Source organism: Felis catus, chromosome B4, assembly GCF_018350175.1.
Source record: "Felis catus isolate Fca126 chromosome B4, F.catus_Fca126_mat1.0, whole genome shotgun sequence".
NCBI classification, from domain to species: Eukaryota; Metazoa; Chordata; class Mammalia; order Carnivora; family Felidae; genus Felis; species Felis catus.
The window spans coordinates 81,730,197-81,743,033 of record NC_058374.1 but is presented as its reverse complement, the minus strand read 5'-3'; the positions used below and the strand labels follow the sequence as shown (position 1 = coordinate 81,743,033).

The window sequence follows — 12,837 nt, the reverse complement described above, 5'->3', positions numbered from 1 at the left end:
ATGGAAATGTGAGATTAAATGGAAAAACAATGTGTTTGAAGACAGAGGACACCTTCAGTTTTCAGTTCTGCAAGTAAGGAGTTGCAAATCACCACTCAAGTCTAACAATAAGGAAAAAAGATGAGCAGATTGAAAAATCCACTCTCTTTTTATCCTTAGGGAAGGCAAATCACTGTCCTTAAGATTGAAAATCAAACAGATAAATACAAGAAGTGAAGGTTTAAGGCAACAGAGACCTGGGAGCCAAAACCACCACAAGGTCCAGTGCCAGCACAGGAAAACCTGAAGTAAACTGATAATTTGTGGAGGTTCAGGGAAGAAACTCAGTGTTGAAAGCTCTGGGGGGACCAAGATATATGAGGCCCCCGTCCCATTTTTGAGATATGCTTCCAGGAGCTCAACCAGGTTCAGATAGTGAATGTCAGAGAAAAATCACCTCATGCTTCTGTCAGGGGCAGGAGAAAAGGAACCATTTTGAAATGCACCAGAGCACTGTGTTGTTGTTGAGAGAGCCTGCCCTCACAGAAATCTTAGATGGCCAGAGACTAACCTGCTGGAACACTATCAGAGCTTAACTGACCCAGGGAGTAAAATACCCAACTCCAGTGTCCTCTAGCCTTCCACGTAGGACAAGGCAAATACCCAACTCTAGCCCACTCTAAGTTTCCTGTCTGACTTAACTGGGGAGAAAGAACTGAGAACCCCTTACGAAGTTCACAGTCCAGAGGCCTAGGCTCACTAAGAGACTGAGACCTAATCATAGGACTGTGGAATGCTTCTCCTCCCTCGATGCCTATCACAGCCCCTAAAGGGTATTTGCTCCAGTTCTTTTCACCCAGTGCATCATGTCTGGTTGTTAAGAAAACAGTACAGACTTAAAAAAGGAAAAAAAAAAAGTTTTGAAGAGGCAGAGAATGATTCAGAACCAGACATGACAGAGGTGGTAGAATGATTAGACTGGAAATTTAAACCAACTATGATTAATATGATAAGGGTGCTTCTGGATAAAGCAGATGCAATGTAAGAACAGAAAGGTGACATAAGCAGAGGATTGAAAATCTAACAAAACAGAAGAAAACAAAACAAAACAAAAACACCCCGAAGAAATAAAGAATTCCTTGGACAAACAGAAACTTAAGTGTATGTTTTGTCAGTGTTCCAAGCTTGAAGGAAATGTTAAAAGAAATGCTTTAAAGAGAAGGAAAATAATAGAATTCACAAAGTCAGATTTCCATAAAGTAAGGAAGAGTGTTGCAGAAGGAATAAGTGAAGGTAAAATAAAAACATTTGTTTGTTAACTCAGGGAGCCTGACATACTCTAGGTGACTATGGGCTGCTGAGGACAAAAAGGATCTGGATGGCCTGCTGTTGCTTGCAGGGCCTGAGTTACCCCAGACAGAAACAGAGTTCAGAAAGAAATTACAAGCTCCATCAAAAGCAAAAAATGAGTAAAATCTAACTAGGAATATCCATGTGAAATTCTGAGAATGCACATCCTTAGAAAAGGCTTGAGAGGCCCCCAGAATCTCTAGGGGGACTGAATGGTGATGGTCTTGCTCTGCACAAATCTGGTTTTACAAGACTGTGAGAGATGGTTGTGTTTTCAAATGTGTACATAACAGTAAAAAGGTAGTAGGAACGTGAAGAAACAGAGAAAAATGGTTCAATCAAACAAATGAAATCTTCATTAGCCGACCCTGGAGAAATATATGCACTACTGACAAATTATGCTCAATGAATTAGGAAAGTGGCATGTGTTTTAGTTTTATCGGATTCATTTTGAATTTTTAACAAATATATATATATATATTTAAATAACAAAGAACATGGAAATTCTATAAATAGTGCTCAATATCATGATCAATATTTTCCTTGATGATATGCACTAAATTTCACAAAATATAAAGCTCTACATTTAAGGTGTAATTCACTACTACATATTACTTCTAAGGACTGAATGTAACATACGATATATAGGAAGTGTATATTTTTAAATGTTAAGAAATTACCGATGAATATCTTGAAAACACAAAAGAAATAACACACTGATTTTGAAACTCTACATTCAAAGTATGATATGCTGTTATATGTATTTTTTAGGGATTTTTTATTAATAGAATTAAAACTATTTTTCACATTCTGTTATAGGGTATGTCTTAAAGAATTCCATTCCCAAAAAATTTTGTAGGAGAAATAAAGTTTACCATATTTTAAAACAAGTGAATAAACAATGCATTGGGGAAATCTGGGTGTGGAAGTGGAAATGGACTGGAAAAACATTAAGTTAACTGTAAGGTGGCATATAAGAGACTATGGGAACAAGCATACAGATACAGATATTTAGGAATTTTAAGATTTTACCTACTTACTCTTTAGCATGTCCTTTGTTTGCCAAAATAAATATTTCATTTATTTGAAGAAAATACTACTTTATGGACCACATCTTTGAAGGCTTGCTTCACTTGCTGGTTTCTCAGAGTGTAAATGAAGGGGTTCAGCATGGGGGCAACAGAGGTATTGAGAATAGCTACTCCCTTGGTCAATGATGCCCTTTCTTTTGCAGAGGGATTAGCGTACATGAATATACAGCTTCCATAAGAGATGGAGATGACAATCATATGAGAGGAACATGTGGAGAAAGCCTTTTTTCTCTGACTGGCAGATGGGATTCTCAAAATAGTTCTGATAATATACATGTAAGATAAAATCACCAATGCCAGAGTGAATAGCAAAGCAACCAACGCAAAGTAAAAACCGATGACTTCTAGAAACCATGTATCTGAACAAGACAGTTGTAAAAGGGGAAAATAGTCACATGCAAAGTGATCAATGACATTGGAAGCACAGTAATCCAGCTGGAGCAGAAGCATGAGGGGTGGGAAAATGGTCAGGAACCCTCCCAGCCACGCACAGAGCACAAGCCAGGTGCAGAGTTTCCTGTTCATGATGGCGGTGTAATGCAGAGGCTTGCAGATGGCAACGTAGCGGTCATAGGACATGGCAGTGAGAATGTAAAATTCTGTCACCCCCATGAAAATAAAGAAAAAGAGTTGGGCTGCACAATTGTTAAAGGAAATAGTCTTATCCCTGGTGATAATTGCTCCTAGAAATCTAGGAATACAGACAGTTGTAAATGAGATTTCTAAGAAAGAGAAGTTTCGGAGGAAGAAATACATTGGTGTCTGTAGATGAGGGTCCACCAAGGTTAGAGTGATGATAGTCAGGTTTCCAGCGACACTTAATATGTATGTGATAAATAAGAAGAGGAAAATCACAATCTGAAGGTCAGGATCATCAGAAAGGCCAAGCAGGACAAACTCTGTGATCACTGTGTGGTTCATTTCTCTGTGTCTCTCTCTCTCTCTCTCTCTCTCTCTCTCTGTCTTTCTGTCTCTGTCTGTCTCACTCTCCTTTTTTTCTCTTAAAGATATTTAGGTGGCAAGAGTATTAAAGGGAGCAGATGAAAGATATAATTCATGATGATCAATATCACCATCATCGATACAATTCTAAAGTATGTTCTATAATCCATGCTGATCTTATTTTCAATTGAACTCTCTTGTTTGCATTTAGTTTTCATACACATTTGTGAGTTTTGCTTTATTTACTAGTTTTCTTATTTGAAATGTACCAGAAGTTTGAAAATCTTCATACAGTAACTCACATCATTGAGAGTGATGATTTATCATCATTGAGAGATGGTAAATAAAACCAGTACTTTTTGCTTTGTCCAATTTATGCAAATCATTACAATCTTCTTGAAAAATTAAGAGAAATATGCATTTTCTTTCTTTTCTGTCAAGTATTTATTAAAGGATGCCACTACCTCGAAGCATAAATGGATAATCTTAATTCCATCACAAGGTAAAAGTGAAATTTAGAATGGTTAAAGTAATAACCATTATACTTTGTATGATATAAATAATCAATTAATAACTTTCTTAACAAGTAAAATAGGTTATAAATTACTAATTATTAATTTACTTCTACATTAATATTTTTGGTGTAGTCATCAATATTATGTGAGAACATTATATTTATATATTATGTAATAATACATATGTATTTACTCTATGATTGAATAAATAACCTAATTATTTTATTTAACAGAACATACTCACTTACTGGTTTGTCTTGTAATTCCATTGAAATCATTAATGTTTGACATCTTCTGTGACTTGCTAGAAATGTACATACAGAAACATTTTTACTTTTGAGCTTAAAGGGACATGCATTATTTATCCATTTTGTGTATTACACTGTGGCACAAACTGGGAAAGTAACTAGTTGCCTCAGATCTTACTAGCTCTGTCGGTTCTATATTCTGTTTGAATCTTCCTTCTGAGCTCTTAGCTTTATGAAAAAGTGTTTGATTCTCTTGTAATTCTGCCTCACACTTATCTTTTACGTGAGACCTCTGGTCCAATAAGGATATTCCAGAAACATAAAGAAGAATGTCTACCATTGGTACTAACCTATTCAGTTAATTCCCAGCTGTGCTATGCTGTAGATTTGGTTTTGTAAAATTATCACAGTTAACTCCTTTAAATTTTAAATAGTCAAACTTGGGCTGTGAAGATTAGAATGCACCTCATTGCTTCTCTGCCAGACTTCAGCAAAGTTCACTCTGATCAGATTTGATTTGTTTTGTCTCTATTTTTGATGACTCAAAGGAAATAGTTCAGGAAATAAAAATACAATGTCAGAAAGCTTAAAAATATATTGAAATAATATGACAGTCCTCTTCAATAATGTTGATATAAAAACTTAAAGCAATATTTAAAGAGAGAAATGACAGGGATGTAACATCGTTGGATTCTGAGGACAGATTCTTAAAATTGGCTTCCCTCTGGTTGCACTCATAGCTCCAATTTTCCAAGTCTACTTGTTTTGACCTCAAAAGAAAGTTGTTCGTTGATCTCCTGGGAACAAAGCCAAGTCCAGGCCAGATCTGTGCTATATGGGAGACCATGAGGGATTTCTGGAAGCCTTGCATTTCTCAGTAGCCTTTTAGCTCTTCTCTATGGTGAATCTCCCTTGAGAATGGTTATGTTCACCTTCATATCCCACAGAGAACCTGAAATGTTGTCTTCTATAAAATAATTACTTCCATTAATCACAATTACCTAATATTTCATGAGTAATAAGTTGTGAAACCGACTTTCTTACAAAAATAAAACTCAGAATCTAATTTATTTTTAAGCTTCTGGAAACACGAACTTTTCAACATATACCCTTTTTGTTGTTGTTTATCCCTAGGCTTTGTTAGTGTTGAGACATTGAGAAGTAAGGCCATTTCATAATTCTAATTAAATAATAACTATTATGATGCACATATCATACTCACATTAAAAAAAATGCTATTATACTGATTAACCAACTGAGCCACCCAGGTGCCCCATAGCTACTTAATATTAAATGTGTTTTATATCTAAATAAAATAACAAAACATGCATTTAATGTAAAATATACATAATGATTTTATATAATCAAATAATACAGTCACTAGTGCAGAACTAAATCACAGCTGGGATGCATATTTGTTTGGGAATTACTTACTGGAAGAGGGGAATTAAACAGAGTAGGCAGAAAAATGGAAGAAATAGGTAGGCCTAACTCAAATTTATGACCATGTGTACTTCATTTATTTGTCCTAGTTAAAGGAGCACTTAGTAAAAGAGAATTTTTGCAGATGTGGCTGTATGTCATAGAGAGTGATACCCTGGTCCAAATCACTTTTTTTTTTTTTTTTAGTTTTATTGAGATATAATTGACATGTAACACTGTGTAAGTTTAAGGGTACAGTGTTTTGACTTTATACAGTTGTATGTATGAAATGATTACCAGGATAGGCGTACTTAACACATCTATCACTCATATATTTACCTTTTTTTTTGTGGTGAGAACATTTAAGGTTTACTCTCTCAGCAACTCTTTTATTTATTTAAAAAAATTTTTTTAATGTTTATTTATTTTTGAGAGACAGAGAGAGACAGAGCGTGAGTAGGGGAGGGACAGAGAGAGAGAGACAGAATCTGAAGCAGGCTCCAGGCTCTGAGCTGTCAGCACAGAGCCCCACACAGGGCTTGAACTCATAAGCTGTGAGATCATGACCTGAGCCGAAGTCGGACACTTAACTGACTGAGCCACCCAGGCGCCCCTCTGCAACTTTCAAGTATATAATATGGTAATCTTATAGATCAGTTTTGTTGCAGTAATGAAATGGTATTTTGTTTTTACCCTAAAAGCCCAACTAATAGGCAACAAGAAAATCTATTATTATTTATAGAGGGCAATGTGCAGTCATGCTTCACTTGATTGCAAGCTCGTCTTCATGACTGCCTCTAGTTGCTAGTTAGATTTAGAGGCTCAATCCAGGTTTAGGTTTGGGAACGTTTTTTTGTAAGACTACTCTAGAGATGGAATTTAAACTTTTAGCAGGACATACATGTCTAATTGTCGTCTTCTTCTTCTTCTTCTTCTTTTTTTCTTAGCAGGCTTTGTTTATCAATGGCTGGATCATTATTTCATTATGTACTGCAAGACGGTTCTGTTCTTAATCTGTCATTTTCCAGGTGAATGCCTACTTTATATGTATTCTGTAGTTAGGGTTGGTTTTCTAGTATCTTTTTGTGAGTATTGTTATGAATTCATGGCTTTATAAATTTTGCTTTTGTTGTGGGTCACATTAGAAATTGACTTAAACATTTCAAGAGAGATTTAAATTGGGATCACTATCTCTTTGGAGTGCATCTGCTGAGGGAAAACTCTTCCCTTTTGGGCAGTACACTTTTCCTCTTTGATTCCTTCCTTCCCATCTTGGATGACAAGTGTTCCCAGGCTCATGCTACACTTTTTTGTATTAGAACTGGACTGAGTCATTTCTCTAAAGAGTCCTCCTTCCATTGATTAGGAAATCTGGGATTGATGAGGAACGTCAAGAATCTGGGCACTAGCTGTGATAATTACTATGAGTTCGATCATCCTTTCTAGGTATTTTCAGTGGAGAGGGCCAGCAAACACATATATTTTATTTTCAAATAAAATGTCTATGAGCGTAATTTAAATGTATCATTCAAACTTAAGACTACAATACTTTTAGGCTCGCCCCCCCCCCCCGCCTTTTATCTGTTAAACATTTATGTTTCCTTTATTTCATGATTAGAGCCCTGGCTATGAATAGCATTAGATAAAATAGTAATATCACGTTAATTTTCATTTGCTTCTTTTCCTCATGTTGCACATACAGCAGTATTAGAATAACAGCCCTAGCATCCACAATATTATTCCTACCTAGGAACAGTTTAAGATATTTTAAGCTATTTTTGTTGTTGTTGTTGTTGTTAGATTAAATCCCACTTGTATGTCTGGTCCAGTTACAGCATTTAAAATCTCTTGGAAGGGTGCCTGGGTGGCTTAGTTGGTTAAGTGCCCGACTTCAGCTCAGATCATGACCTCATGGTTGGTGAGTTTGATTCCCCCATCGGGCTCTCTGCTGTCTGAGTAGAGCCTGCATCGGATTCTCTGTCTCCCTCTCTCTGCCCCTCCCCGCCACTTGCACACTCTCTCTGTCTGTCTCAAAAATAAATAAGCATTAAAAAAAAGTTTAAATACAAAATAATAAAAATAAAATCTCTTGGAATAATTTAACTTCATGTGGTTATCTCACCAACTAAATGTACATTAAATAATACAATAAAAATAACATACTTTTTATGAAAATATACATTAAATGTATACATTTTAATTGTATTCAGTTAAGTGTAATGGCTTATTCTGTTAAGATACACATTTCCTTCCATTCTTTTCATCACAATTAAGTTTGATGTGCCTTTTAAGGATTCCTGTGATTCACTGAGATATTTAAAATTGAAATTTAAAAATAACATTTAACATTGGCAAATAAGGCTAGAAAGCATCTTCATGGCTTTAGTTCTTAAAGCATTTCGATATCCTGCCCTCCCTAAATCTTGACCATCAAGTAAATATTCGCAATGGCCCTCTGATAAACTGGTTAATGGCAATTTCACTGATGCTCAAGGTAAGAAAATGACTCTGTTTAAAAAAAAATACATGAGAATCAAAGTCCAAATAATGTCCCTTCGACAGTCTGAGAGAGGACCTTTTGAGTGGTTCTACTTCATCTCAGGTGTTTTAAATGAAATAAAAATTTTTTAAATAATTCTTTCTGTTGTGTTGGGTGGAAGTCTCCCTTAGTAATGCATTAATATTGAAAGTGGTTTTTTTTGCATCTTATGTATTTACTCATTTATCTCTTCTTTCATTAAAGCTCATTAAATGACATCATGTTCAGAGAGTTTCTCCCAAGCAATTTGCTTTACTGATCATGTAACCCTGTGTCTTTTTCCTTTATTAAATTGTTTAATAAAGTAGTTGTTCATGTTCCACTTAATATATTAGAGAAAAGGAAAAGAAATTAATTCAGTTAATTATGGGCAACATCTGGTTCAGCTTTGTAGTTACACTGAAATTCACTTCTGGTACTGCTCATTCATTCTTGACAAATTAGAGTTCATGTGAAACATTTTCTCTGCCTGAATTAAAATCTCTACAGTGGACTTCACTGAGTGGTTGGAAGAATTATAAGAAATGTCTTTTAGTCTCTTCATAATTATTTTAAGTGACCATTTCCCTGGAGAAATCAGAATATTTTACATTTATTCATTTCATTAAAGATGAGCAGATTCAGTTTTTAGAATTCATACAGTTGTGTATAGTAAGAGATCAAGGGAAAGAGAGATCACCAAATCACATTTAATAATGTTTTCAGAAATAGTAATAATCATATCTGTAGGAGTTTATGCTGAATATCAATACATAACCTCATGCTTTTGGTTTATTATTTATTTATTTGTTTGTTTTTCTTTTCTTTCTTTCTTTTTTTTTTTTTTATTTTCAAGTTAGTTAACATACAGTGTAGTCTTGGTTTCAGGCGTAGAACCCAGTGATGCATGTCTTACATATGACACCCAGGGCTCATGCTTTTGGTTTATTAACTAGCTATCTAAAATATGAACAAGGAAGGAAAAGTAAATAAATTGTTAATAAAGTTATGGCATTTAAACTTACTATAAACTTGTGCTTAGGACATTATAGGGTGAGTTTATTATAGAACATGTATGGCTTTTGCCATTAGGAACACATGGACTGAAAAGGCAAATGAGCCACTTAATAGAATTTGTGACTTTGGATGTTACTTGATTGTTTTCGGCTTCAGTTTTCTTTGTTTGACGTGGAGTTGAAATTTCAAGTGTTTTAATTTTTAATTTTTATTTATTTTTGAGAGAGAGACAGAGTGTGAAGGGGGGAGGGGCAGAGAGAGAGGGAGACACAGAATCTGAAGCAGGCTCCAGGCTCTGAGCCTTCATCACAGAGCCTGACATGACACTTTAACTCAGGACCTGTGAGATCATGATCTGAGCTGAAGTGGGACGCTCATCCAATTGAGCCACCCAGGCACCCCTCAACAGTGTTTTTGAGAATTAATTGAAATAATATAACTAACATGCTCTATATTTTATGTAACACTTACTAACATACATGAATAGCCTCTTTACTTATTTTATTTTTTTAGTTGGAAATATCCTTTGGGAAGGATATTCATGGTAGTTGTGATTTCACAAAGGCGTTATTTATTTCAGTGATACTTAAGGACTTTTATTATTTATTTCATTTAGTCCTTTAAACACAGCTATGAAACTTTTATTCTCTGATTCTACATTCCCACATGAAGAACTGAGGCTGATACAGATTGTATACCTTCCACCAATTCACACAGCTAGCAAGTGTCCAATATGATCTTAGACTTCCTAAAATTAAAGTCTGTTTTCTTAAACACAATACCACATGGACTATATCCAATTGGCAACACACGTAGATAGTAACTTCTTGTTTTTAACTGAGGATGAATTAATTGATATAATAAAACAAAATATACTATTTTGTTTTTCTACTTTTTGATATTTCCAGTTGTAAATTATAACCCCAATATTTTTTTCCCTTGACATTGTTTTTTAGAGATTAGCAACCACATATCTCAATTCCTAATGCAGATCTCTACTGAATGCATCTCTACTCAATGCCATTTTTTAAACTGCTAATCTACTACATTGTACTAAGTCTATTCATTAACTCCATTATTTTTAGTCTAACTTCTAATAAGAAGTCTGGGTATCGTAATACTGCTAATACTTTAGATTTTTTCTTGATCATTCTATTTCACACTAGCAACAGCAGTTGAAGAATTTCTTATTTTGATTAATGTTCTAATTTATATGCCAAGTATAATATTAGGAGTTAGTACCGACATGGGCTAGACTATAATAATATGATCATGTCCAAATGAGAAAATGTGAGTGAAAAACACCAGTAAGATTGTGTAGGTCCTTAGTAAAAGCTATGCAAAATATGGATGTCTCTCTCTCTCTCTCTCTCTCTCTCTCTATATATATATATATATATACATATATATATATACATATACATATGTATATATATGTGTGTGTGTGTCTGTGTATAAGAGCAAACAAGTTTTTGTCTGTTTTGTTTTTCAAATCAAGTTATGATATTGGCTGTTATAGCAGAAGATCGCAGGCAACTTATATAACTTTTCTGAGCATCTATTTACTCACTTGTAAAAAAAGAGATAATTAGTCTAATTTACTATCTAGCTGTGAAGATTAAATATGATATGATTGAGGACATACGTAGTTCAGCATATGGCACAATATAAATGTTCTCTATAGAAGAAATTTTATTAAATTTTATCAAACTTCCTGGTGGCTTAAGTTTAGTGATAATTGCCTAAATATTCATGTGTTAAATATTTTTAAAAATAATACAGATAAACAAGGAAAATATGTTAAAAAAAGATACATAATGCATGCCTGAAGGATAACTGGAAAACAGAAGACATATGATGTTCAAATCATACGTAGTAAAATAAACACTCAAGTCAACTAAATGAGTTAGAAGAACTGGACAGATACTGAAGATAGTGTGCAAAAAATATGGTTGTTACACATAATTTCATATATTTTTAACTTTACAAAAGAAACTGATATTATTAACAAAAAAAGACTAAGTTGATGAAATCAGTGTTTACTCCTTTAGCCATTATAATGTACAAAGTTATTATTCAGAACAATCAGGAAAATGATTTATATTTTATAGCCACTGGATTTCTATTTAGAATTGTAAATCAATGAGAAAATGGAACCCACAGACAGTTTGAAAGACACAACATAGTTACTTTCAGTGTACAAGAAAGCTTAAGCAAATGAGCACAGCTTTGCAAGTATCTGTGAGATGGATATGGGAGCATATTGTAGAAGTCAAAATTTTGTTTTTCCTTTAGTGGATCTTCCCAATAACATCCTTTCTTGTTAATACATACTTTCATTTGTTTCTAGAGAACACTGTTTTATGAAGCAAATTTTTGAAAGTTTGTTTTACTTGCTGGTTCCTCAGGGTATAAAAAGGTTCAACATAGGGGCAATTGAGATTTGAGAATAGCTACCCCTTTGATCAGTGATGCTCTTTCTTTTGCTGAAGGCTTGACATACATGGATATACAACTCCCATAAGAGATGGAAATGACAATCAAGTGAGAGGAACATGTGGAGAAAGCCTTTTTCCTCTGAGTAGCAGACGGGATTCTCAGAATGGTGCTAAGAATGCACATGTAGGAAAGAATCACGAATGCCAACGTGAAGAGGAGAGTAACAAAAGCAAAGTAAAAGCCAATCATCTCTAAAAGCCATGTATCTGAGCACGAGAGTTGTAAAATGGGGAAATAGTCACAGGAGAAATGATCGATTACATTGGCAGCACAGAAATCTAGCTGGAGGATGAGCATGAGTGGTGGGAAAATGGTAAGGAATTCTCCCAGCCATGACCCAAAGACCCAATTTTTGCAGATTTTCTTGTTCATGGTGGTGAAATGAAGAGGACTGCAGATGGCAATGTAGTGATCAAAAGACGTGGCCCTGAGAAGAAAAATCTCTGACATATCCATGAAGGTGAAGTAAAATAGCTGAACTAAATAATTGTTATAGGCAATGTCTTGACTTTAGTAATGATCGTACCCGCAAATCTGGGGATAGACACACTGGTGAATGTAATTTCTAAAAAGCAGAAATTCCTCAGGAAGTAATACATAGTAATCTTGAGATGACATTTTGTCAAGGTGACATTCTGTTAATGGTGGTTAGGTTTCTGGTGACATTTAATACATAAGCCATAAATAAAGTTAACCTGAAGCTTTGGGTCATCTGAGATGCCCAAGAGAACAAACTCTGTAATCATTGTATGGTTTCTCATACAGATTTTTATTTTCTTTAAGCCAAATATATGGCTGAAAAATCCTCACAGAGTAAATTTGGAAGTTTTGTTTCCATTTCTAGTTTTTGGAATAATTTTAGAAAAATAGGTATTTACTCATCTTTAAATGTTTTGTAGAATTCATCTGTGAAGCCATTTGGCTCTGGACTTTAGTTAGTTGAGAGATAATGGAATACTGATTCAATTTCTTTGCTGGTTATCAGTCTGGTCAACTTTTCTATTTCTTTTTGTTGAACTTTTGGTAATTTATACGTTTTTAGGAATTTATCCATTTTTTTCAAGTTGTTCATTTTGTTGGCATGTAGTTTTCATAATATTCTCTTAAAATTGTTTCTATTTCTGTTGGTAGTGATTTCTGCTCTTTCATTTGTGACTTTCTTTACAGTCCTTTTTTTGGATGAATCTGGCTAAAGGTTTATCAGTTTTATTAATTTTTCAAAGAAGCAGCTCTTGGTTTCATTGATTTGTTCTATT

At 34.4% G+C, this 12,837-nt stretch overlaps 1 protein-coding gene and 1 pseudogene across 1 annotated transcript; both read right to left on the bottom strand.

The window, feature by feature from the left end:
- Positions 1 to 2,405: 2,405 nt before the first annotated feature.
- Positions 2,406 to 3,341, bottom strand: LOC101081060 (olfactory receptor 6C3). The gene has a single exon (XM_006933820.2). It carries the CDS (start codon positions 3,339 to 3,341, stop codon positions 2,406 to 2,408), a length of 936 nt encoding a protein of 311 aa, XP_006933882.2.
- Positions 3,342 to 11,418: 8,077 nt separating this feature from the next.
- Positions 11,419 to 12,415, bottom strand: LOC111556291 (annotated as a pseudogene).
- Between the last annotated feature and the right edge of the window lie 422 nt (positions 12,416 to 12,837).